Source organism: Dendrobates tinctorius, unplaced genomic scaffold (assembly GCF_039654945.1).
Source record: "Dendrobates tinctorius isolate UK_male_01 unplaced genomic scaffold, ASM3965494v1 ptg000144l, whole genome shotgun sequence".
Classification (NCBI taxonomy): domain Eukaryota; kingdom Metazoa; phylum Chordata; class Amphibia; order Anura; family Dendrobatidae; genus Dendrobates; species Dendrobates tinctorius.
This window is the reverse complement of record NW_027361811.1, coordinates 10923967-10951329: the sequence shown is the minus strand read 5'-3', so window position 1 is coordinate 10951329 and position 27363 is coordinate 10923967. Positions and strand designations below refer to the sequence as shown.

Sequence of the window (27363 nt, the reverse complement as noted above, 5' to 3'; positions counted from 1 at the left end):
GGGCCTCAGCCGCCAGTCTGGTCGGTGGCGCAGCGGAGTCCCTCATTACTGCACACAGGAGGGTGCCCGAGGCTTCAGCGCACTGAGCGGCAGCGAGGAGCCGCCATTTACTGTGAGCGCTCAGAGACGAGCAGCTCGCCTCACTGTAGGCCCACATGCACTGATACAGAACGTGGGGGGCAGCCTGTATCACTGAACAGTCAGCAGAATGAAGTATGCCGACCTCCCCCTATGTATCTCATTTATATAGCGCTAACATAGGCCGCAGCGCCATACAGACATCATCTCTGTCCACATTGTGGCTCACAATTTACATTGCCTATCAGTATGAACCCGGAGGAAACCCACACAAACACGAGTGGAACATAAAAACTTCCTGCAGATGTTGTCCTTGGTGGTGTTTGAAGCCAGGTCCTCAGCGCTGTAATGCTAACCACTGAGCCACCGTCCTGCGCACAGCCCCCTACTATATACAGTATGAGGCCCCTACAAAGCCTCTCTATACAGTATGTCTTCCCGTCACCGCCTATATACAGTATGATCCCCCACATCGCTCCCTAAATGCAGTATTAGCTCCCACATAGCCTCTATGTACAGTATTGGGCACCATACAGCCTCCTATATACACTGAGCCCCCACATAGCCCCCTTGTATACTGTATGAGCACCCACTTAACACCCTTGTTTTCAGTATGAGCCCCTACATATTTGGCCTATATACAGTATGAGCCCCTATATACAATATTTACTCCTATGTACAGTATGATCCCCCACATAGCCCCCTATAAACAGTATGAGACCCCTAAATTCAGTATGAGCTCCGACATAGCCCCTTCAAAGCAGTATGAGGTCCCACACAGCCTCCTATATACAATGAGCCCCCACATAGCCCCCTTGTATACTGTATGAGCACCCACTTAACACCCTTGTTTTCAGTATGAGCACTAGGGTGACCGGATCTCATATGGGGGGGAAAAAATGTCAGAATCTTGTTCGTCTGGACCCCACAAAACGATTCCCCTTTCCAGATATTGAGAGAGCCAAAATTTGAGCTCGATCAAACGACGTTAACCCGTGCCGCTCGTCGCTCAAAGTTTGAAAAAATCCAAATTGAGGTATTTTAAGATTTAGGTATTTTGCATAGTCTGTTAGACTATAAAGAATGTGACAACAACATTGCAGAAATAGCCCTGACCAAATTTTCGAACCATTTGTGGTATTTGAATGCAGAGTTGGTGGGATTATCGTTTTTTGATCCCACCATTACAGACAATGAAAAGTTGTTAATGGCTAATAAATTGCTCAGTAGCACAGATGAACCATCAGAGCACGCTAACCTACATGAGTTGATAATTTTACATAGTTATCTATTCTAGAGCTTTTGTTAAAGTAGTTTTTGAAACGTCAGAATATAATTCTCGGCATTTGCTTACAACTTCCAGGACATATTGCTTTTGTTCTTCATCTTTTGTCAGAAGGTCGTTAAAGTCGGTTACTTCCTACCTCTTTTAATTTTTCTTTTCTAACTTTTGGATTTACAACCCTAGCGTGCTCTGATGGTTCATCTGTGCTACTGAGCAATTTATTAGCCATTAACAACTTTTCATTGTCTGTAATGGTGGGATCAAAAAACGATAATCCCACCAACTCTGCATTCAAATACCAAAAATGGTTCGAAAATTTGGTCAGGGCTATTTCTGCAATGTTGTTGTCACATTCTTTATAGTCTAACAGACTATGCAAAATACCTAAATCTTAAAATACCTCAATTTGGATTTTTTCAAACTTTGAGCGACGAGCACGGGTTAACGTCGTTTGATCGAGCTCAAATTTTGGCTATCTCAATATCTGGAAAGGGGAATCGTTTTGTGGGGTCCAGAAGGACAAAATTCCGACATCGATTTTTTGCGGTCACCCTAATGAGCACCTACATATTTGGCCTATATACAGTATGAGCCCCTATATACAATATTTACTCCTATGTACAGTATGATCTCCCACATAGCCACCTATAAACAGTATGAGCTCCGACATAGCCCCCTCAAAGCAGAATGAGGTCCCACACAGCCTCCTATATACAATGAGTCCTCACATAGCCCCTTGTATACTGTCCCTCGCATTTATTTATTTTACTCATTTTATACAGCACCATTAATTCCATAGCGCTTTACAGACATTATCATCGCTGTCCCCGATGGGGCTCACAATCTAAATTCCCTATCAGTATTTTGGAGTGTGGGAGGAGCCCACGCAAACACGGGGAGAACATATAAACTCCAGATGTTGTCCTTGGGCTCACTGTATATAGGAGGCCAAGTATGTAGGGGGTCATACTGTATATAGAGGGCTATGTTGCTATCCACTGAGCCACCGTGCTGCCCCACATAACACCCTTGTATACAGTATGAGCCCCAACATAGCCCTCTATATACAATATGACCCCCTACATACGTGGCCTCCTATATACAGTGAACCCCTACATAGCCTTTCTATGTACAATATACTTCACATAGCCCTATATACAGTATGAGCCCCCTCACAGCCTCTATACCGTATGAGCCCCCTCACAGCCTCTCTATATACAGTATGAGCCCCCGCACAGCCTCTCTATATACAGTATGAGCCCCCGCACAGCCTCTCTATATACAGTATTAGCCACTACAGTCTATATACAATATGAGAACCCACCCAGCCTCTCTATATACAGTATGATCCCCCTCACAGCCTCTATACAGTATGAGCCCCCGCACAGCCTCTCTATATACAGTATGAGCCCCCGCACAGCCTCTATATACAGTATGAGCCACTACACAGTCTCTCTATATACAATATGAGAACCCACACAGCCTCTCTATATACAGTATGAGCCCCCTCACAGCCTCTATACAGTATGAGCCCCCGCACAGCCTCTATACACAGTATGAGCCCCCACACAGCCTCTCTATATGCAGTATGAGCCCCCACAGAGCCTCTATACAGTATGAGCCCCCGCACAGCCTCTCTATATACAGTATGACCCCCCGCACAGCCTCTATATACAGTATGAACCCCCTCACTGCCTCTATATACAGTTTGAGCCACTACACAGTCTCTATATACAATGAGAACCCACACAGCCTCTATATGCAGTATGAGCCCCCACAAAGCCTCTACATACAGTATGAGCCCCCACACAGCTTCTCTATATACAGTATGAGCCCTCACACAGCCTCTCTATATGCAGTATGAGCCCCCACACAGCCTCTCTATATACAGTATGAGCCCCCACACAGCCTCTATATACAGTATGAGCCCCCACACAGTCTCCCTATATATACTGCATGAGCCCCACACAGCCTCTCTATATACAGTATGAGCCCCCGCATAGCCTCTCTATATGCAGTATGAGCCCCCCACCCAGCCTCTATATACAGTATGAGTCCCCAAACAGCCTCTCTATATGCAGTATGAGCCCCCACAGAGCCTCTATACAGTATGAGCCCCCGCACAGCCTCTCTATATACAGTATGACCCCCCGCACAGCCTCTATATACAGTATGAACCCCCTCACTGCCTCTATATACAGTTTGAGCCACTACACAGTCTCTATATACAATGAGAACCCACACAGCCTCTCTATATGCAGTATGAGCCCCCACAAAGCCTCTACATACAGTATAAGTCCCCACACAGCCTCTATATACAGTATGAGCCCCCACACAGCTTCTCTATATACAGTATGAGCCCCCACACAGCCTCTATATGCAGTATGAGCCCTCACACAGCCTCTCTATATGCAGTATGAGCCCCCACACAGCCTCTCTATATACAGTATGAGCCCCCACACAGCCTCTATATACAGTATGAGCCCCCACACAGTCTCCCTATATATACTGCATGAGCCCCACACAGCCTCTCTATATACAGTATGAGCCCCCGCATAGCCTCTCTATATGCAGTATGAGCCCCCCACCCAGCCTCTATATACAGTATGAGTCCCCAAACAGCCTCTCTATATACAGTATGAGCTCCCACACAGCCTCTATATACAGTATGAGTCCCCACACAGCCTCTCTATATACAGTATGAGCCCCCACACAGCCTTTTTATATACAGTATGAACCGACTCACATAGCCTCCAATATACATTGAGCCCCCACATAGCTACCTATATACAGTATAAGCTCCCCACATAGCCTTCTATATACATGCAAACATCCCATACACATATGGGACTAACTGCACAGCTGATGTGATGAAGTGTCATCATCATGTTTGTCAGCTCAGTCACACACTTTGGTGGAAGAAGGAGCTGGTAGCCTTTCCTCCTCGATAGTCACTGCTATCTGAATCCTGAGGATGTGCAGTGCAGTGACAGCAGGTGATGGCATGGTGTTGCTCATGGGCTACTGTTTCGGCCCATCGTTCGGACTGCAGAGGGCCGGATGTGGCCTCTGATTGCAGTCTCTCGCTTGAAAACAAAAGGATTGGGATTTGAAATTTAAAGGGGTTGCTGTCAGGGCAAAATAAAACTTTACCAGGCGACAGGATATGTAAAAAATAATAAACTTGATCCTACGATGAATAGAAGCACTTCAACTTCTTATTAAATGGCAGTGCAGGGGTTAATCTGTGCTGCTGGGAGCTAGGCTCTCAGCTGAGCACTGCTAGCCACTCCTATCCCCTATATGATCTGGGTCCTGACTGACAAACTTCTTCAGAGCTAGTTTATGCTGCATGGCTGGGAGGATATTAGTTGTTTTATTTGGAGGAGGCGTTTGGTGGATTTATCTGTGACTTGCAATCCTTTTTCTTCTCCTACTTGGGTTTTACCCCATCCTCCACTCCCCGGTGCATACCTCTGTTATATGTGAGTATATTTGTATGTTTGTTATTTTCCGTATTCCCTGTTGTGTTATCTTGTTCGTCTGGTTGGTGTACTACGGTGCGCTGCTACTCCCCTCTTGCCTGGGTGGGGGAAGGGTACAGATGGAGGGCAAATTCAGATCAGGCAAGGTACATGGCCTGGCATCTTCACCTTGATAAGTAACACGGGGAACAGGGCGAGCTAGAGCGCCCCTATCATTACGGACTTGGAAGAACCCTCTGGTCTCTGGTCACCTGACAACAGGGTCCTGACAGCAGAAGTTTGTGTTTACAACTTTCTCCCAATTGTCACTAATCCATGAAAGATCATTCCATTAACCCCTTCATGACCGGAGTTATTTTTGGTGTTTGAGTTTTCGTTTTTTGCTACACTTCTTCCCAGAGCCATACATTTTTTTTATTTTTCCATCAATATGGCCATGTGGGGGCTTGTTTTTTGCGGGACTAGTCGTACATTTGAACGATACCATTGATTTTAACATATCGTGGAAAACGGGGAAATTTTTTTTAAAGGAACCGCTGCCCGGGAAAGAGAGAGAGAGACACAAAAACGGCGGATTTTGACTGATGGTCAAAAACGGAAGTGTGAAGCAGGCCTTACTAGGTTCACTAAATGTCTTCCAGATCAGTGGTCCCCAACCTTTTTTGCACCAGGGACCGGTTTCAAGCAAGACCATTCTTCCATGGCCCGGCAGGGCGGGGATGGAGGTGTGGCAGGGGCGGGGCTTTGGTTATAAGGGGGCGGGGCTATGGACGCGGTTGTAGTGTAGCAGTGCATACTTATAATTAAATAACATAATGTGACTCAACTCACCATAGGTTTTGAATGAGTGCTCCATCACTCCCATCCTTGCCTGCTCCATCACCCCATCCTTGCCTGCTCCATCACCCCATCACTCCCTTCTCCCCATCATTGCCATCTCTCCATCATTGCCTTCACCCCATCACTGCCGTCTCTCCATCATTGCCTTCACCCCATCACTCCCTTCTCCCCATCATTGCCTTCACCCCATCACTGACGTCTCTCCATCACTCCCATCAATGCTTTCTCTCCATCACCCCCATCATGGCCTTCTCCCATTACCCCCTCATGGCCTTCTCCCATCACCCCAGGCATCATGGCCTTCTCTCCCCATCACGGTCTTCTCCTCATGTCCCCATGTCCTCCAGGGCCAGGCTCCACCTACACAGACACACACACACACACACACACACACACACACACACACACACACACACACACACACACACAGACATACATACACACACCACCTCTCTCCTCTTACCTGTCCGCAGCATCGCCCGCGCTTCCTCGCTCTGACACAGCAGCGGCGCGCTCCTCTCTGTGTCAGTCAGAGACAGGAAGCGCGGGCGGCGGGCAGGAAGCTGGACGGGTCCTTGCAGCTCCGCTCCTGCTATTCCCTCTTGCAGGCAGCGGAGCTGCTTGGATCGCTCCCTGGCCGCCGCTACACATGAGGGCAGTTTAAGAATTGCTGCGCGCCGCCCCAGCCCCCGCTACGCCACTGGCTGCCCCTGGCTCCCCTTGTGTCCGCGGACCGGCAAGGGCACTGCAGCGGCCCGGTGCTGGGCCTCTGACCGGCGGTTGGGGACCCCTGTTCCAGATGGTGATGATATATTACAACTTGTTGGTTGTGGTTCGTCGACATTCCATCAGTTTGACCGAATTTGTCCATTTCATTCAATTAGACTGATGCATCAGATCAGAGGGCTGACTTGTATTATTGCTGCTTATACAAGTTAACTACCTGACCTAGGCTTATCACATTCTGTGTGCTGGTTTTATGTTCCCCTCACTTTCATTTTGCACTGCCTGCACTTTCACAGATGGTCTTTGACCTGTCATTTCCCTCACTGCTTCTTCACCTCACTTCATACTCCTTGACAGGTTATACACAAGCGGTGAAGGTGCAGGCAAAGTGAGAGAGAGGGAAGGCATAAAACCCAGGTTGTGATAAGCCTTGGTAATGGGGCTTGCTTGCATAAGCAGCTAGACAAAAACCATGCTGGTCTCTGATGTAGCGTCCTTGAAAGGGAGCTCTCGGCAACAGCAGCGCTGTAACTTGTGGTTACAGTAAGTAGTAGTTAGCTCACATGAAGTTACATAAAAGAATAGGCAGAGGGATATCAGCCTTATCTTTTTAGAGGGAATGTAGATTGAAATGCATTTTAAGTCCCTAGAGGTAGCCATTCAATTTTAGCTTATCTACTGTCTAAAACAGGTATGTAGGAAGAAGTAGGAGACTGAAACCTTTTTTTAATCGCGCCAAAATGTTCCCCTTGGCTCATCAGTATCTCTGGACATGTACTTGAGACACAGTTGCGATAACCCTGCGTGAGGTCAATAGCCAAGTGCCAGTTGCATGCTGCAGCTGTTGAGTTTTGCTGTTGCCCATAGCAGTTGCATTTTTATTACAGGATGGCTTTATCTATGACATGCAGAGGTAAAGTGCTCTTGGCATGGCTTATAAGTAGAAGGTTCAGGAGACAGCGAGCCATTGAGGAGGAACAGAGGACCTCCTCACTTCCAGAGTACCATAGTGTGTCCCAGAGGAGCCCAAAGTGTCACACTGCTACTCTATACCAGGACCTCAGACGGATTCCTAAAAAGTTCTCCCAGTTCTGTAGAATTTCAATCCAGACGTTTGACAAGCTTCTGGAGGAGTTGTGCTCTGGTCTGACCCAGCAGGATACCAGCACTTGGCAAAACATACAGCCTGAGGAACAGCTGTTGGTCACCCTGCAGTAACTACAGTTTATATTTTTTTTCTTTTAAAATTTTAGAGAAACTACTATATTTATTTTCTGCAATGCAGATTCCTGACAACGGGCAATTCTCTGGAGTCTCTTCATTTAGAATTTTTACTCTGCAAAATCACCATTGCAGAAGTCATTAGAGGAACATGCGACCTGATTTGGGAAAGACTGCAACCGACCGTAATTCCCACTACAGAGACCTGGCTGGACATTGCCTCCCAGTTCGAAGCAACCACACAATTTCCCAATTGCGTGGGCTCATTAGGTGGAAAGCACATTCAGGTCAGGGTGCAACCAAAAAAAGGGTCTAGACCGTACAACCTTAAGAAATATTTTTCAGTCCTGTTCCTGGAATTGGTCGACAGTTGATACTAGAGTTGAGCGAAACGGGTCGAAAAAATTCAAAAGTCGCCGACTTTTGGCAAAGTCGGGTTTCATGAAACGAAACCCGACCCTAGGATGAGGTCGGCCACGAGGTCGGCGACTTACGCGCCAAAGTCGCGTTTCAAAAGTTTGTTTTGCGCTCTTTTTCAGCCAATCAGGATCCACGGACACTGTGGGCAACGTGATGACATAGGCACGGGTCACCACCATCTTTCAGAAGGGCATGCAAGTGATTGGCTTGCTTTGGTGGGCGTCACAGGGGGTATAAAAGGGCGTGCACGCCGACCGCCATCTTACTTCTGCCGATCTTAGTATAGGGAGAGGTTGCTGCTGATTCTGTAGGGAGAGCGTTAGGCAGGGAAGAAGACAAAAAAACTGCTTCTGCTGCTAGCGATTTGGCCTGCACAACACACAAGTCACTGTGTGTGCAGTGCAAGGGGAGGCTATATTGTGGTGTATCAGTGGTGTTGGTTGTTGGGCTGCCTTTTAAGGCTTCCTGACACGCTGGCATTGCTGTTTACCCACTGCTCCGCAAACTGCTTTTTTAAAAGCAATCCAATCTCCCTTATCCTCTCGTCACTTTGGTCACAGGCAGCTGTGCCATCGAGCGTGTCACATAGCGCTCAGATATCAGTGGGCCGCACACAATCCACAAGTGTCCACTGTCCACAAGTGTACGCAGAGATTCAAAATCTCCATTATCCTCTCGTCACTTTGGTCACAGGCAGCTGTGCCATCGAGCGTGTCACATAGCGCTCAGATATCAGTGGGCCGCACACAATCCACAAGTGTCCAGTGTCCAAAAGTGTACGCAGAGATTCAAAATCTCCATTATCCTCTCGTCACTTTGGTCACAGGCAGCTGTCCCATCGAGCGTGTCACATAGCGCTCAGATATCAGTGGGCCGCACACAATCCACAAGTGTCCAGTGTCCAAAAGTGTACGCAGAGATTCAAAATCTCCATTATCCTCTCGTCACTTTGGTCACAGGCAGCTGTGCCATCGAGCGTGTCACATAGCGCTCAGATATCAGTGGGCCGCACACAATCCACAAGTGTCCAGTGTCCAAAAGTGTACGCAGAGATTCAAAATCTCCATTATCCTCTCGTCACTTTAGTCACAGGCAGCTGTGCCATCGAGCATGTCACATAGCGCTCAGATATCAGTGGGCCGCACACAATCCACAAGTGTCCAGTGTCCAAAAGTGTACGCAGAGATTCAAAATCTCCATTATCCTCTCGTCACTTTGGTCACAGGCAGCTGTGCCATCGAGCGTGTCACATAGCGCTCAGATATCAGTGGGCCGCACACAATCCACAAGTGTCCACTGTCCACAAGTGTACGCAGAGATTCAAAATCTCCATTATCCTCTCGTCACTTTGGTCACAGGCAGCTGTGCCATCGAGCGTGTCACATAGCGCTCAGATATCAGTGGGCCGCACACAATCCACAAGTGTCCAGTGTCCAAAAGTGTACGCAGAGATTCAAAATCTCCATTATCCTCTCGTCACTTTGGTCACAGGCAGCTGTGCCATCGAGCGTGTCACATAGCGCTCAGATATCAGTGGGCCGCACACAATCCACAAGTGTCCACTGTCCAAAAGTGTACGCAGAGATTCAAAATCTCCATTATCCTCTCGTCACTTTGGTCACAGGCAGCTGTGCCATCGAGCGTGTCACATAGCGCTCAGATATCAGTGGGCCGCACACAATCCACAAGTGTCCACTGTCCGCAAGTGTACGCAGAGATTCAAAATCTCCATTATCCTCTCGTCACTTTGGTCACAGGCAGCTGTGCCATCGAGCGTGTCACATAGCGCTCAGATATCAGTGGGCCGCACACAATCCACAAGTGTCCAGTGTCCAAAAGTGTACGCAGAGATTCAAAATCTCCATTATCCTCTCGTCACTTTGGTCACAGGCAGCTGTGCCATCGAGCGTGTCACATAGCGTTCAGATATCAGTGGGCCGCACACAATCCACAAGTGTCCACTGTCCACAAGTGTACGCAGAGATTCAAAATCTCCATTATCCTCTCGTCACTTTGGTCACAGGCAGCTGTGCCATCGAGCGTGTCACATAGCGCTCAGATATCAGTGGGCCGCACACAATCCACAAGTGTCCACTGTCCAAAAGTGTACGCAGAGATTCAAAATCTCCATTATCCTCTCGTCACTTTGGTCACAGGCAGCTGTGCCATCGAGCGTGTCACATAGCGCTCAGATATCAGTGTGCCGCACACAATCCACAAGTGTCCAGTGTCCAAAAGTGTACGCAGAGATTCAAAATCTCCATTATCCTCTCGTCACTTTGGTCACAGGCAGCTGTGCCATCGAGCGTGTCACATAGCGCTCAGATATCAGTGGGCCGCACACAATCCACAAGTGTCCACTGTCCACAAGTGTACGCAGAGATTCAAAATCTCCATTATCCTCTCGTCACTTTGGTCACAGGCAGCTGTGCCATCGAGCGTGTCACATAGCGCTCAGATATCAGTGGGCCGCACACAATCCACAAGTGTCCAGTGTCCAAAAGTGTACGCAGAGATTCAAAATCTCCATTATCCTCTCGTCACTTTGGTCACAGGCAGCTGTGCCATCGAGCGTGTCACATAGCGCTCAGATATCAGTGGGCCGCACACAATCCACAAGTGTCCAGTGTCCAAAAGTGTACGCAGAGATTCAAAATCTCCATTATCCTCTCGTCACTTTGGTCACAGGCAGCTGTGCCATCGAGCGTGTCACATAGCGCTCAGATATCAGTGGGCCGCACACAATCCACAAGTGTCCACTGTCCACAAGTGTACGCAGAGATTCAAAATCTCCATTATCCTCTCGTCACTTGGGTCACAGGCAGCTGTGCCATCGAGCGTGTCACATAGCGCTCAGATATCAGTGGGCCGCACACAATCCACAAGTGTCCACTGTCCACAAGTGTACGCAGAGATTCAAAATCTCCATTATCCTCTCGTCACTTTGGTCACAGGCAGCTGTGCCATCGAGCGTGTCACATAGCGCTCAGATATCAGTGGGCCGCACACAATCCACAAGTGTCCAGTGTCCAAAAGTGTACGCAGAGATTCAAAATCTCCATTATCCTCTCGTCACTTTGGTCACAGGCAGCTGTGCCATCGAGCGTGTCACATAGCGCTCAGATATCAGTGGGCCGCACACAATCCACAAGTGTCCACTGTCCACAAGTGTACGCAGAGATTCAAAATCTCCATTATCCTCTCGTCACTTTGGTCACAGGCAGCTGTGCCATCGAGCGTGTCACATAGCGCTCAGATATCAGTGGGCCGCACACAATCCACAAGTGTCCACTGTCCACAAGTGTGTGCAGAAATTCTAAAACTCCCCTGTCCTATAGACACCTTGTACCTTGTTTTACATTACTATATAGTTTGTTGGATTTTGTCTACATTTCTACCAAAAATGAGGAAGGCTGGTGGAAGAGGCCGTGGAATTGGGCGGGGGTTGGCAGCTGGTAATGATGGTGTTGGTGGTGGATCTGATGGTAGTGGCAAGAGCAAAATAGGACCGAATGCAGGAGGTGCTGACCCTCCGTCATCGTCTGGCTACATAAGGCCTCGAACGCTTAGTTTTCTAGGAGTTGGCAAACCGCTTTTAAAGGCAGAGCATCAGGAAAAAGTTTTGTCTTACATTGCTGACTCAGCCTCCAGCTCTATCGCCTCCTCTTCTTCAGTTGTAAAAAGTAAAAGCACTGAGTCGTCATTGGAGGCTCATGTTCATGAACCACACCTTTCCTTGTGTCCTTCACCCCAACCAAGATTGAAGGATGACGCAGGCCATACTACTGATTACTCCATGGAGCTGTTTTCACATACCATGCCTGGATTATCAAGTCAAATGGTGAATTACCCAGGCCAAGATGAATCTGACATGGAGTGCACTGATGCACAGCCGCTGATGGATGATTCTGCTGGTACATTCACTCAGAGCACTACATTGTCCTCGCAGTGTACAGAGCCAGATTCTGACCCTGATGAGACTCAGGTGCCCCTTCCCGCACACTATACCACCATACACGGTGACACAGAGAAAGGTGCACATGACATAGAAGAGGAGGTGATGGATGACCCAGTTGTTGACCCAGATTGGCATCCATTGGGGGAAGAGGGTGCTGCTTCCAATAGCTCAGATGAGGAGCATCCACAGCAGACATCGACATCGCAACAGCTGTTATCTGGCAGGCCCGGAGCACTCCAAAGACAGGTTCCAAACATCAAAAGAGTTGCTGGACAGCTTGTCCAGAGGGTCAAAAGATCACAGCGTGCTAGGCCGCAAAATGTCTGCCAAAGTAGGAAGAGTGCAGTGTGGCACTTTTTTGAACAAAATCCTCATGATCAGGCCAAGGTTATCTGTAAGAAGTGCGCAAAGACCTTTAGCCGAGGGAAAAATCTGAAAAATTTGAATACCAGTTGCATGCTTAGACATTTAACCAGCATGCACTTGCAAGCGTGGACACAACACCAAACCTCAAGTGCCACATGTGCAACTGATCACAACGAAGGTAGTCAGCAACGCTACATTGTTTCCCCCACTGTAAGCCCACCGGTTAGCACAGCAGCAAATGTTGAGGTGTCGTTGCAAGGCCACAGCAGTCAGGGAATCCCACTGTTATATCAACGAAAGACTGATTCTAGGCCATCAGAAAGAACACCAACTCCATCACCATCATCAACCCTCTCTGTCCGCCCTGTCCACCGCTACTTCCACCATATGCAGCTCTCAAGTCCAGCTCACCCTCCCAGACACTATGAGTAGGTCAAGAAAGTACTCAGTCTCTCATCCGCGTACACTGGGTTTGAACGCCCACATTGCCAAACTAATCTCGTTTGAGATGATGCCCTTTCGGTTGGTGGAAAGCACAGCTTTCCGCGAACTCATGGCCTATGCAGTACCACGCTATGACCTACCCAGTCGCCACTTCTTCTCTCGCAAAGCCATCCCAGCCCTCCACCATCATGTGAAAGACCGCATTGTCCATGCACTCAAGCAGTCAGTGAGCGGAAAGGTGCACCTCACAACTGATGCATGGTCCAGTCGGCATGGCCAGGGCCGTTACGTGTCCATCACTGCGCACTGGGTTAATGTGGTGGATGCAGGGTCCACAGGGGACAGCGGTGGTGGGACAGTGCTGCCTAGCCCACGGTATAGGAAACAGTTGGCTGTAGGCGTTCGACCCTCCTCCTCCTCCTCCAGAAGCGACAGCTCGTCCACAGAGCGCAGTCGTACGAGCACTCCATCTGCAGCTGCCACTGTTGCACACGATGTGTCCCCCTATCGAGCAGCTAGTGGAAAGCGTCAGCAGGCTGTGTTGCAGATGATGTGTTTGGGCGACAGACACACCGCCGAGGTGCTGGCCGAGTACTTGAAGCGACAAACTGAGTCATGGCTGGGCAGTGTACACTCCGTTCGTATGCAGAAGCTGCAGCGATTGCTCCACCTTCCCAACCACCGCCTCATTATCGACATTGCAACAAGGTGGAACTCCACCCTGCACATGGTGGAGCGGCTGTGCGAGCAGAGGCAGGCCATAATGCATTTGTGGGAGGATACACGGCCAGGCACTTTGAGAGCAGACATGGAGTTGACAGGCGTGCAGTGGTCGAAGCTGAAAGACCTTTGTAAAGTCCTTCAGTGTTTTGAGGAATGCACACGGCTGGTAAGCGCAGACGACGCCATCCTAAGCATGAGCATCCCACTTATGCGTCTGCTCATGCAAACTTTGATGCACCTTAAGGAGCAGGCGTCTGCAGCCAATGTTGATGAGGAGGAAGAGGAGGAGGGAATCCTTGATGACATTCAGCCATTGTCTGCTCAGGGACCTCTCCTGGACGAGGTGGAGGAAGAAGAGGAGGAGGAGGATGATGGGGATGATTACTTAGGGGAGGAGGATGCATCTCGTGGGGCAAGTGAAAATGTTGGCGTGGCAAGGTCTGGTACAGGGTTTGTGCGTGACTGGAGGGATGTGGATTTGCCAGAAAGTGCTCCTCCACCCAGCACTCGCAGTGCATCATTGACACCGGGAACATTGGCCCACATGTCAGATTATGCCTTGCGGATCCTAAAAAGGGACCCCCGCATTGCCAAAATGATGAACGATGACGACTACTGGTTGGCCAGCATCCTGGATCCACGCTATAAAGGCAAATTACAAAACATCATGCCACAGGAGAACCTTGACCTAATATTGGCTAATAAACAAGCAACTCTGGTAAATCGGTTGCTTGAGGCATTCCCAGCACACAGCAGCGGTGATGGTTCTCACACGAGCCGTACGGGCCGGGGGCAGCTTGGCAGAGGTGTTCGTGGTGCACACAGCAGAAGTGGCGTTGGAGACAGGGGTTTCATGACAATGTTGTAGACTGATTTTTCAAATACCGCTCACACAACTGGTAATACTGCATCGATGGAAAGTGACAGGAGACAGCAGTTGTCAACTATGGTTACAAACTACTTTTCCTCCCATATCGATGTTCTCCCACACAGGTCATTCCCCTTTGACTATTGGGCCGCTAAACTGGACACCTGGCCTGAATTGGCCCAATATGCCTTACAGGAGCTCGCTTGCCCAGCTGCAAGTGTGCTATCGGAAAGAGTCTTCAGTGCAGCTGGATCAATCCTGACAGAAAAAAGAACCCGTCTGTCAACCCAAAATGTGGATGATCTAACCTTCATTAAAATGAACCACGCATGGGTTTCCAAGGATTTTGTCCCACCTTCCCCTGATGACACATAGGGTGACAGAAAAATGGCTCGCTTTGGTCCACCTCTTCCTGGGACTTCACCTATTTCGCCTTTTGCATCAGTTGAATGTCCAACATCAACATATGCCACTTTCTAAAACTCCCTAACTGTGCTGCCTCCCCCCCATGGCCGGGGTCACCACCTAGCGCACGACACCGTGCGAGTGCCGTTGCCCTGGACAGGTGGGTAGGCCGACTCTTGGGCGCGGGCACTGGCACAGGGTCCCTCATAGTGCAATCAAGTGTCTCTGACGGCAGTGGTGCACACCCGCCGTCAGACATACCGCTGTACTATGAGGGGCCCAGTGCCAGTACCGACGCCCACGAGTGGGCCCCCCTTGCTTGGCCAGGGCCCCAGCATTTGCAATCTTTACCTCTCCCTTCTCCTCCGCTGTGTAATCTGGGCCGTCAAATCCATACTGTGCCTGACACCGTCTGAGCCTGCCTCCTGAGACATATATTTTGAATGTGTACGCTATCCATACATGTTATCCGGGGATACGGTACCCCTTCTAACCTTTGTGCAATGACGTGCAATCCATACTGGGCCTAACACCGTCTGAGCCTGCCTCATGCTGTATAGACATATATTTTGAATGTGTACGCTATCCATACATGTTATCCGGGGATACGGTACCCTTTCTAACCTTTGTGCAATCACGTGCAATCCATACTGGGCCTAACACTGTCTGAGCCTGCCTCATGCTGTATAGACATATATTTTGAATGTGTACGCTATCCATACATGTTATCCGGGGATACGGTACCCTTTCTAACCTTTGTGCAATGACGTGCAATCCATACTGGGCCTAACACCGTCTGAGCCTGCCTCATGCTGTATAGACATATATTTTGAATGTGTACGCTATCCATACATGTTATCCGGGGATACGGTACCCCTTCTAACCTTTGTGCAATGACGTGCAATCCATACTGGGCCTAACACCGTCTGAGCCTGCCTCATGCTGTATAGACATATATTTTGAATGTGTACGCTATCCATACATGTTATCCAGGGATACGGTACCCTTTCTAACCTTTGTGCAATGACGTGCAATCCATACTGGGCCTAACACCGTCTGAGCCTGCCTCATGCTGTATAGACATATATTTTGAATGTGTACGCTATCCATACATGTTATCCGGGGATACGGTACTCCTTCTAACCTTTGTGCAATGACGTGCAATCCATACTGGGCCTAACACCGTCTGAGCCTGCCTCATGCTGTATAGACATATTTTGAATGTGTACGCTATCCATACATGTTATCCGGGGATACGGTACCCCTTCTAACCTTTGTGCAATGACGTGCAATCCATACTGGGCCTAACACCGTCTGAGCCTGCCTCATGCTGTATAGACATATATTTTGAATGTGTACGCTATCCATACATGTTATCCAGGGATACGGTACCCTTTCTAACCTTTGTGCAATGACGTGCAATCCATACTGGGCCTAACACCGTCTGAGCCTGCCTCATGCTGTATAGACATATATTTTGAATGTGTACGCTATCCATACATGTTATCCGGGGATACGGTACCCCTTCTAACCTTTGTGCAATGACGTGCAATCCATACTGGGCCTAACACCGTCTGAGCCTGCCTCATGCTGTATAGACATATATTTTGAATGTGTACGCTATCCATACATGTTATCCGGGGATACGGCACCCCTTCTAACCTTTGTGCAATGACGTGCAATCCATACTGGGCCTAACACCGTCTGAGCCTGCCTCATGCTGTATAGACATATATTTTGAATGTGTACGCTATCCATACATGTTATCCGGGGATACGGTACCCTTTCTAACCTTTGTGCAATGACGTGCAATCCATACTGGGCCTAACACCGTCTGAGCCTGCCTCATGCTGTATAGACATATATTTTGAATGTGTACGCTATCCATGCATGTTATCCGGGGATACGGTACCCTTCTAACCTTTGTGCAATGACGTGCAATCCATACTGGGCCTAACACCGTCTGAGCCTGCCTCATGCTGTATAGACATATATTTTGAATGTGTACGCTATCCATACATGTTATCCGGGGATACGGTACCCCTTCTAACCTTTGTGCAATGACGTGCAATCCATACTGGGCCTAACACCGTCTGAGCCTGCCTCATGCTGTATAGACATATATTTTGAATGTGTACGCTATCCATACATGTTATCCAGGGATACGGTACCCTTTCTAACCTTTGTACAATGACGTGCAATCCATACTGGGCCTAACACCGTCTGAGCCTGCCTCATGCTGTATAGATATATATTTTGAATGTGTACACTATCTATACATGTTATCCGGGGATACGGTACCCCTTCTAACCTTTGTGCAATGACGTGCAATCCATACTGGGCCTAACACCGTCTGAGCCTGCCTCATGCTGTATAGACATATATTTTGAATGTGTACGCTATCCATACATGTTATCCGGGGATACGGTACCCCTTCTAACCTTTGTGCAATGACGTGCAATCCATACTGGGCCTAACACCGTCTGAGCCTGCCTCATGCTGTATAGACATATATTTTGAATGTGTACGCTATCCATACATGTTATCCGGGGATACGGTACCCCTTCTAACCTTTGTGCAATGACGTGCAATCCATACTGGGCCTAACACCGTCTGAGCCTGCCTCATGCTGTATAGACATATATTTTGAATGTGTACGCTATCCATACATGTTATCCAGGGATACGGTACCCTTTCTAACCTTTGTGCAATCACGTGCAATCAATACTGGGCGTGAGAACGGCTGGCGAGCTGTTAAGCAAGCTACAGCACCTGTCCAGACAAGTACAGGGATTCCCTAGCGAGGAGACTTATTTGATTGTTTTCTATGTTGGGACAGCAATTTTTGGGGAGCACTATACTCTGGAGAATGATAGATGGGGCCCACCATACACTGGAACATTCCAAAGGTGGACATCAGACACTGGAGCAGCATTTACAGGGCCCATTATACACTAGAGCAGTAGAAATGGGGCCCATTATGTTTGGAGCATTATTTGGGCCCATAAGACATTGGAGCTTCATCCATGGGGACCAACATATACTGTAGCATTATGTGGAGCTCATCATATACTGTTTCAAACATTATATGGGACCAATGATTTTGTATGGAGAAATAGATGGGCCTCGTCATGAGATGTAAAAAGTGAGGTATTTTTCATTGTACTATACCGCTATTTCTCTGCCGTATCGGAGCATGATGAGTTGTGGTATGTGTTAAAGGGGCGCTCTTTCGCCCAGGGCACATGAAAACCTGCAGCCAGCCCTCCCCCCCCACAAATTTAGCCAAATAACCCCCATTTTTCAGTGCGTAACTTGTATTATGAAGTTAATTAAGGTTGACAAGCTTAAGTAAGAAGAATTGATGCTTTTGGCATTCAAATGGGCACTGTAGGTGTGTTTCCTGTCCTCCTCTCACTGCCGACTTTTATTCCCCATTGACTTACATTGGGTTTCGTGTTTCGGGACGACCCCGACTTTTCCCTATAATCGGACGATCTTGCTCGACCCGACTTTTGGAAAAGTCGGGTTTCACGAAACGAAACGCGACCCTAAAAAAGCAAAAGTCGCTCAACTCTAGTTGCTGCTGATTCTGTAGGGAGAGCGTTAGGCAGGGAAGAAGACAAAAAAACTGCTTCTGCTGCTAGCGATTTGGCCTGCACAACACACAAGTCACTGTGTGTGCAGTGCAAGGGGAGGCTATATTGTGGTGTATCAGTGGTGTTGGTTGTTGGGCTGCCTTTTAAGGCTTCCTGACACGCTGGCATTGCTGTTTACCCACTGCTCCGCAAACTGCTTTTTTAAAAGCAATCCAATCTCCCTTATCCTCTCGTCACTTTGGTCACAGGCAGCTGTGCCATCGAGCGTGTCACATAGCGCTCAGATATCAGTGGGCCGCACACAATCCACAAGTGTCCACTGTCCACAAGTGTACGCAGAGATTCAAAATCTCCATTATCCTCTCGTCACTTTGGTCACAGGCAGCTGTGCCATCGAGCGTGTCACATAGCGCTCAGATATCAGTGGGCCGCACACAATCCACAAGTGTCCAGTGTCCAAAAGTGTACGCAGAGATTCAAAATCTCCATTATCCTCTCGTCACTTTGGTCACAGGCAGCTGTGCCATCGAGCGTGTCACATAGCGCTCAGATATCAGTGGGCCGCACACAATCCACAAGTGTCCAGTGTCCAAAAGTGTACGCAGAGATTCAAAATCTCCATTATCCTCTCGTCACTTTGGTCACAGGCAGCTGTGCCATCGAGCGTGTCACATAGCGCTCAGATATCAGTGGGCCGCACACAATCCACAAGTGTCCAGTGTCCAAAAGTGTACGCAGAGATTCAAAATCTCCATTATCCTCTCGTCACTTTGGTCACAGGCAGCTGTGCCATCGAGCGTGTCACATAGCGCTCAGATATCAGTGGGCCGCACACAATCCACAAGTGTCCAGTGTCCAAAAGTGTACGCAGAGATTCAAAATCTCCATTATCCTCTCGTCACTTTGGTCACAGGCAGCTGTGCCATCGAGCGTGTCACATAGCGCTCAGATATCAGTGGGCCGCACACAATCCACAAGTGTCCAGTGTCCAAAAGTGTACGCAGAGATTCAAAATCTCCATTATCCTCTCGTCACTTTGGTCACAGGCAGCTGTGCCATCGAGCGTGTCACATAGCGCTCAGATATCAGTGGGCCGCACACAATCCACAAGTGTCCAGTGTCCAAAAGTGTACGCAGAGATTCAAAATCTCCATTATCCTCTCGTCACTTTGGTCACAGGCAGCTGTGCCATCGAGCGTGTCACATAGCGCTCAGATATCAGTGGGCCGCACACAATCCACAAGTGTCCACTGTCCACAAGTGTACGCAGAGATTCAAAATCTCCCTTATCCTCTCGTCACTTTGGTCACAGGCAGCTGTGCCATCGAGCGTGTCACATAGCGCTCAGATATCAGTGGGCCGCATACAATCCACAAGTGTCCACTGTCCACAAGTGTACGCAGAGATTCAAAATCTCCATTATCCTCTCGTCACTTTGGTCACAGGCAGCTGTGCCATCGAGCGTGTCACATAGCGCTCAGATATCAGTGGGCCGCACACAATCCACAAGTGTCCACTGTCCACAAGTGTACGCAGAGATTCAAAATCTCCATTATCCTCTCGTCACTTTGGTCACAGGCAGCTGTGCCATCGAGCGTGTCACATAGCGCTCAGATATCAGTGGGCCGCACACAATCCACAAGTGTCCACTGTCCACAAGTGTGTGCAGAAATTCTAAAACTCCCCTGTCCTATAGACACCTTGTACCTTGTTTTACATTACTATATAGTTTGTTGGATTTTGTCTACATTTCTACCAAAAATGAGGAAGGCTGGTGGAAGAGGCCGTGGAATTGGGCGGGGGTTGGCAACTGGTAATGATGGTGTTGGTGGTGGATCTGATGGTAGTGGCAAGAGCAAAATAGGACCGAATGCAGGAGGTGCTGACCCTGCGTCATCGTCTGGCTACATAAGGCCTTGAACGCTTAGTTTTCTAGGAGTTGGCAAACCGCTTTTAAAGGCAGAGCATCAGGAAAAAGTTTTGTCTTACATTGCTGACTCAGCCTCCAGCTCTATCGCCTCCTCTTCTTCAGTTGTAAAAAGTAAAAGCACTGAGTCGTCATTGGAGGCTCATGTTCATGAACCACACCTTTCCTTGTGTCCTTCACCCCAACCAAGATTGAAGGATGACGCAGGCCATACTACTGATTACTCCATGGAGCTGTTTTCACATACCATGCCTGGATTATCAAGTCAAATGGTGAATTACCCAGGCCAAGATGAATCTGACATGGAGTGCACTGATGCACAGCTGCTTATGGATGATTCTGCTGGTACATTCACTCAGAGCACTACATTGTCCTCGCAGTGTACAGAGCCAGATTCTGACCCTGATGAGACTCAGGTGCCCCTTCCCGCACACTATACCACCATACACGGTGACACAGAGAAAGGTGCACATGACATAGAAGAGGAGGTGATGGATGACCCAGTTGTTGACCCAGATTGGCATCCATTGGGGGAAGAGGGTGCTGCTTCCAATAGCTCAGATGAGGAGCATCCACAGCAGACATCGACATCGCAACAGCTGTTATCTGGCAGGCCCGGAGCACTCCAAAGACAGGTTCCAAACATCAAAAGAGTTGCTGGACAGCTTGTCCAGAGGGTCAAAAGATCACAGCGTGCTAGGCCGCAAAATGTCTGCCAAAGTAGGAAGAGTGCAGTGTGGCACTTTTTTGAACAAAATCCTCATGATCAGGCCAAGGTTATCTGTAAGAAGTGCGCAAAGACCTTTAGCCGAGGGAAAAATCTGAAAAATTTGAATACCAGTTGCATGCTTAGACATTTAACCAGCATGCACTTGCAAGCGTGGACACAACACCAAACCTCAAGTGCCACATGTGCAACTGATCACAACGAAGGTAGTCAGCAACGCTACATTGTTTCCCCCACTGTAAGCCCACCGGTTAGCACAGCAGCAAATGTTGAGGTGTCGTTGCAAGGCCACAGCAGTCAGGGAATCCCACTGTTATATCAATGAAAGACTGATTCTAGGCCATCAGAAAGAACACCAACTCCATCACCATCATCAACCCTCTCTCAGTCCGCCCTGTCCACCGCTACTTCCACCATATGCAGCTCTCAAGTCCAGCTCACCCTCCCAGACACTATGAGTAGGTCAAGAAAGTACTCAGTCTCTCATCCGCGTACACTGGGTTTGAACGCCCACATTGCCAAACTAATCTCGTTTGAGATGATGCCCTTTCGGTTGGTGGAAAGCACAGCTTTCCGCGAACTCATGGCCTATGCAGTACCACGCTATGACCTACCCAGTCGCCACTTCTCTCGCAAAGCCATCCCAGCCCTCCACCATCATGTGAAAGACCGCATTGTCCATGCACTCAAGCAGTCAGTGAGCGGAAAGGTGCACCTCACAACTGATGCATGGTCCAGTCGGCATGGCCAGGGCCGTTACGTGTCCATCACTGCGCACTGGGTTAATGTGGTGGATGCAGGGTCCACAGGGGACAGCGGTGGTGGGACAGTGCTGCCTAGCCCACGGTATAGGAAACAGTTGGCTGTAGGCGTTCGACCCTCCTCCTCCTCCTCCTCCAGAAGCGACAGCTCGTCCACAGAGCGCAGTCGTACGAGCACTCCATCTGCAGCTGCCACTGTTGCACACGATGTGTCCCCCTATCGAGCAGCTAGTGGAAAGCGTCAGCAGGCTGTGTTGCAGATGATGTGTTTGGGCGACAGACACACCGCCGAGGTGCTGGCCGAGTACTTGAAGCGACAAACTGAGTCATGGCTGGGCAGTGTACATCTTGAGGCAGGCAAGGTAGTTAGTGATAACGGCCGTAATTTTGTGGCAGCCATAGCCCTTTCAAAACTCAGCCACATACCTTGCTTGGCTCACACCTTGAACCTGGTGGTGCAGTGCTTCCTCAAAAATTATCCGGTGTTAACAGCCCTGCTCCAGAAGGTGCGAAGACTGTGCGCGCACATCCGCCGGTCGCCTGTACACTCCGTTCGTATGCAGAAGCTGCAGCGATTGCTCCACCTTCCCAACCACCGCCTCATTATCGACATTGCAACAAGGTGTAACTCCACCCTGCACATGGTGGAGCGGCTGTGCGAGCAGAGGCAGGCCATAATGCATTTGTGGGAGGATACACGGCCAGGCACTTTGAGAGCAGACATGGAGTTGACAGGCGTGCAGTGGTCGAAGCTGAAAGACCTTTGTAAAGTCCTTCAGTGTTTTGAGGAATGCACACGGCTGGTAAGCGCAGACGACGCCATCCTAAGCATGAGCATCCCACTTATGCGTCTGCTCATGCAAACTTTGACGCACCTTAAGGAGCAGGCGTCTGCAGCCAATGTTGATGAGGAGGAAGAGGAGGAGGGAATCCTTGATGACATTCAGCCATTGTCTGCTCAGGGACCTCTCCTGGACGAGGTGGAGGAGGAGGAGGAGGAGGATGATTACTTAGGGGAGGAGGATGCATCTCGTGGGGCAAGTGAAAATGTTGGCGTGGCAAGGTCTGGTACAGGGTTTGTGCGTGACTGGAGGGATGTGGATTTGCCAGAAAGTGCTCCTCCACCCAGCACTCGCAGTGTATCATTGACACCCGGAACATTGGCCCACATGTCAGATTATGCCTTGCGGATCCTAAAAAGGGACCCCCGCATTGCCAAAATGATGAACGATGACGACTACTGGTTGGCCAGCATCCTGGATCCACGCTATAAAGGCAAATTACAAAACATCATGCCACAGGAGAACCTTGACCTAATATTGGCTAATAAACAAGCAACTCTGGTAAATCGGTTGCTTGAGGCATTCCCAGCACACAGCAGCGGTGATGGTTCTCACACGAGCCGTACGGGCCGGGGGCAGCTTGGCAGAGGTGTTCGTGGTGCACACAGCAGAAGTGGCGTTGGAGACAGGGGTTTCATGACAATGTTGTGGACTGATTTTTCAAATACCGCTCACACAACTGGTAATACTGCATCGATGGAAAGTGACAGGAGACAGCAGTTGTCAACTATGGTTACAAACTACTTTTCCTCCCATATCGATGTTCTCCCACACAGGTCATTCCCCTTTGACTATTGGGCCGCTAAACTGGACACCTGGCCTGAATTGGCCCAATATGCCTTACAGGAGCTCGCTTGCCCAGCTGCAAGTGTGCTATCGGAAAGAGTCTTCAGTGCAGCTGGATCAATCCTGACAGAAAAAAGGACCCGTCTGTCAACCCAAAATGTGGATGATCTAACCTTCATTAAAATGAACCACGCATGGGTTTCCAAGGATTTTGTCCCACCTTCCCCTGATGACACATAGGGTGACAGAAAAATGGCTCGCTTTGGTCCACCTCTTCCTGGTACTTCACCTATTTCGCCTTTTGCATCAGTTGAATGTCCAACATCAACATATGCCACTTTCTAAAATTCCCTATCTGTGCTGCCTCCCCCCCCATGGCCGGGGTCACCGCCTAGCGCACGACACCGTGCGAGTGCCGTTGCCCTGGACAGGTGGGTAGGCCGACTCTTGGGCGCGGGCACTGGCACAGGGTCCCTCATAGTGCAATCAAGTGTCTCTGACGGCGGTGGTGCACACCCGCCGTCAGACACACCGCTGTACTATGAGGGGCCCAGTGCCAGTACCGACGCCCACGAGTGGGCCCCCCTTGCTTGGCCAGGGCCCCAGCATTTGCAATCTTTACCTCTCCCTGCTCCTCCGCTGTGTAATCTGGGCCATCAAATCCATACTGTGCCTGACACCGTCTGAGCCTGCCTCCTGAGACATATATTTTGAATGTGTACGCTATCCATACATGTTATCCGGGGATACGGTACCCTTTCTAACCTTTGTGCAATGACGTGCAATCCATACTGGGCCTAACACCGTCTGAGCCTGCCTCATGCTGTATAGACATATATTTTGAATGTGTACGCTATCCATACATGTTATCCGGGGATACGGTACCCCTTCTAACCTTTGTGCAATGACGTGCAATCCATACTGGGCCTAACACCGTCTGAGCCTGCCTCATGCTGTATAGACATATTTTGAATGTGTACGCTATCCATACATGTTATCCGGGGATACGGTACCCCTTCTAACCTTTGTGCAATGACGTGCAATCCATACTGGGCCTAACACCGTCTGAGCCTGCCTCATGCTGTATAGACATATATTTTGAATGTGTACGCTATCCATACATGTTATCCGGGGATACGGTACCCTTTCTAACCTTTGTGCAATGACGTGCAATCCATACTGGGCCTAACACCGTCTGAGCCTGCCTCATGCTGTATAGACATATATTTTGAATGTGTACGCTATCCATACATGTTATCCGGGGATACGGTACCCCTTCTAACCTTTGTGCAATGACGTGTAATCCATACTGGGCCTAACACCGTCTGAGCCTGCCTCATGCTGTATAGACATATATTTTGAATGTGTACGCTATCCATACATGTTATCCGGGGATACGGTACCCCTTCTAACCTTTGTGCAATGACGTGCAATCCATACTGGGCCTAACACCGTCTGAGCCTGCCTCATGCTGTATAGACATATATTTTGAATGTGTACGCTATCCATACATGTTATCCAGGGATACGGTACCCTTTCTAACCTTTGTGCAATGACGTGCAATCCATACTGGGCCTAACACCGTCTGAGCCTGCCTCATGCTGTATAGACATATATTTTGAATGTGTACGCTATCCATACATGTTATCCAGGGATACGGTACCCTTTCTATCCTTTGTGCAATGACGTGCAATCCATACTGGGCCTAACACCGTCTGAGCCTGCCTCATGCTGTATAGACATATATTTTGAATGTGTACACTATCCATACATGTTATCCGGGGATACGGTACCCCTTCTAACCTTTGTGCAATGACGTGCAATCCATACTGGGCCTAACACCGTCTGAGCCTGCCTCATGCTGTATAGACATATATTTTGAATGTGTACGCTATCCATACATGTTATCCGGGGATACGGTACCCCTTCTAACCTTTGTGCAATCACGTGCAATCCATACTGGGCGTGAGAACGGCTGGCGAGCTGTTAAGCAAGCTACAGCACCTGTCCAGACAAGTACAGGGATTCCCTAGCGAGGAGACTTATTTGATTGTTTTCTATGTTGGGACAGCAATTTTTGGGGAGCACTATACTCTGGAGAATGATAGATGGGGCCCACCATACACTGGAACATTCCAAAGGTGGACATCAGACACTGGAGCAGCATTTACAGGGCCCATTATACACTAGAGCAGTAGAAATGGGGCCCATTATGTTTGGAGCATTATTTGGGCCCATAAGACAGTGGAGCTTCATCCATGGGGACCAACATATACTGTAGCATTATGTGGAGCTCATCATATACTGTTTCAAACATATGGTACCAATGATTTTGTATGGAGAAATAGATGGGCCTCGTCATGAGATGTAAAAAGTGAGGTATTTTTCATTGTACTATACCGCTATTTCTCTGCCGTATCGGAGCATGATGAGTTGTGGTATGTGTTAAAGGGGCGCTCTTTCGCCCAGGGCACATGAAAACCTGCAGCCAGCCCTCCCCCCCCACAAATTTAGCCAAATAACCCCCATTTTTCAGTGCGTAACTTGTATTATGAAGTTAATTAAGGTTGACAAGCTTAAGTAAGAAGAATTGATGCTTTTGGCATTCAAATGGGCACTGTAGGTGTGTTTCCTGTCCTCCTCTCACTGCCGACTTTTATTCCCCATTGACTTACATTGGGTTTCGTGTTTCGGGACGACCCCGACTTTTCCCTATAATCGGACGATCTTGCTCGACCCGACTTTTGGAAAAGTCGGGTTTCACGAAACGAAACGCGACCCTAAAAAAGCAAAAGTCGCTCAACTCTAGTTGATACCATTTTTTAGCTGTTCATACAATGGCTGATGTGAGCCCAACAGATGCTAGAATGTTAAGTGCAACTAGGAATGGGCAGCAGTTTCTGACGGCTCACTTGTCCCTACCCAACCCCAGACCTCTACCTGGATCTATGGGATCGCCAGTGCCCTTTGTTATTGTGGCAGATGAGGCCTTTGCAGTGACCAACAACGTGCTTAGGCCCTTCCCTAAGCGAGGACTTGATACTAGGAGACATATCTACAATAATAGCCTCTCCCGGGCACGCCACCATGTTAACTGTACATTTGGCATTCTGAGCAGTAAATGGAGGGTGTTCCTGACAGCGCTACAGGTGAATGTTGATGTGGTAGAAGCCATCATAAAGGCCGGCTGTATTCTACATAATTATCTACTTCTCCATGAGGCTGTGAATGTTAAGGAGAACATGCCATCCATGGAAAGAGTCACAGAAAGAGTTAATGAAATGCCTGATATGTCTTCACTCCAGGTCAGAGACATGTTTGCAGATTACTTCATGTCACCTGAGGGTGCAGTTCCCTGGCAAATTTAGGCTGTGTGCACACGATGCAGATTTGCAGCGGATCCACAGCGGATTTTACCGCGCAGAAACGTTGCATATCCGCATTGTGATGTACAGTAGCTTTAAAATCAATGAAAAAAAAACCCGCTGCGCAGACGCTGCAGATTTTTCCGCGGTACAAATTCCGCAGCATGTTGCTTCTTTTGTGCGGTTTTCCACCTCCCCTGTCACCAAATCCGCAGGGGGAAAACCGCAGTGGAAAACCGCACAAAAACCGCAAGAAAACCGCATTAAAAATGGAAGAAATCCGCAGGAAAAACGCAGGTCATTTGACCTGCGGATTTCTTCCATTCTGTGCGGAAAAATCCGCAGGGCCAAAAAGTACGTCTGCACTCAGCCTCAAAGGGAATCTGTCACCCCATTTTTGACCTATAAGATGCAACCACCGCCATCAGGGCTTATCTACAGCATTCTGTAATGCTGTAGATAAGCCCCTGATGTAACTTGAAAGATAAGAAAAACAAGTTAGATTATACTCACCCGGGGATTCGGTCCGGTCCGATG

At 48.8% G+C, this 27363-nt stretch overlaps 2 protein-coding genes across 2 annotated transcripts in view; both read left to right on the top strand.

The window, feature by feature from the left end:
- Window positions 1-27363, top strand: part of RMI1 (RecQ mediated genome instability 1) — a 40467-nt gene that overhangs the window by 177 nt on the left and 12927 nt on the right. The window lies entirely within an intron of this gene.
- LOC141049470 (uncharacterized) lies at window positions 6413-26829 on the top strand. The gene is made up of 3 exons (XM_073545943.1): window positions 6413-7628; window positions 7700-8004; window positions 26279-26829. Exons 1-3 carry the CDS (start codon window positions 7303-7305, stop codon window positions 26827-26829), a joined length of 1182 nt encoding a protein of 393 aa, XP_073402044.1. The 5' UTR covers window positions 6413-7302.

Excerpts from the sequence above, each read along its gene's own strand:
- LOC141049470 (XM_073545943.1), top strand. The coding sequence starts at position 7,303 with ATGGCTTTATCTATGACATGCAGAGGTAAAGTGCTCTTGGCATGGCTT. Across the intron at positions 7,629-7,699 it reads CAGCTGTTGGTCACCCTGCA|ATTCCTGACAACGGGCAATT; the intron begins GTAACTACAGTT and ends TCTGCAATGCAG. Across the intron at positions 8,005-26,278 it reads GTTCCTGGAATTGGTCGACA|ATTTTTTAGCTGTTCATACA; the intron begins GTTGATACTAGA and ends CTAGTTGATACC.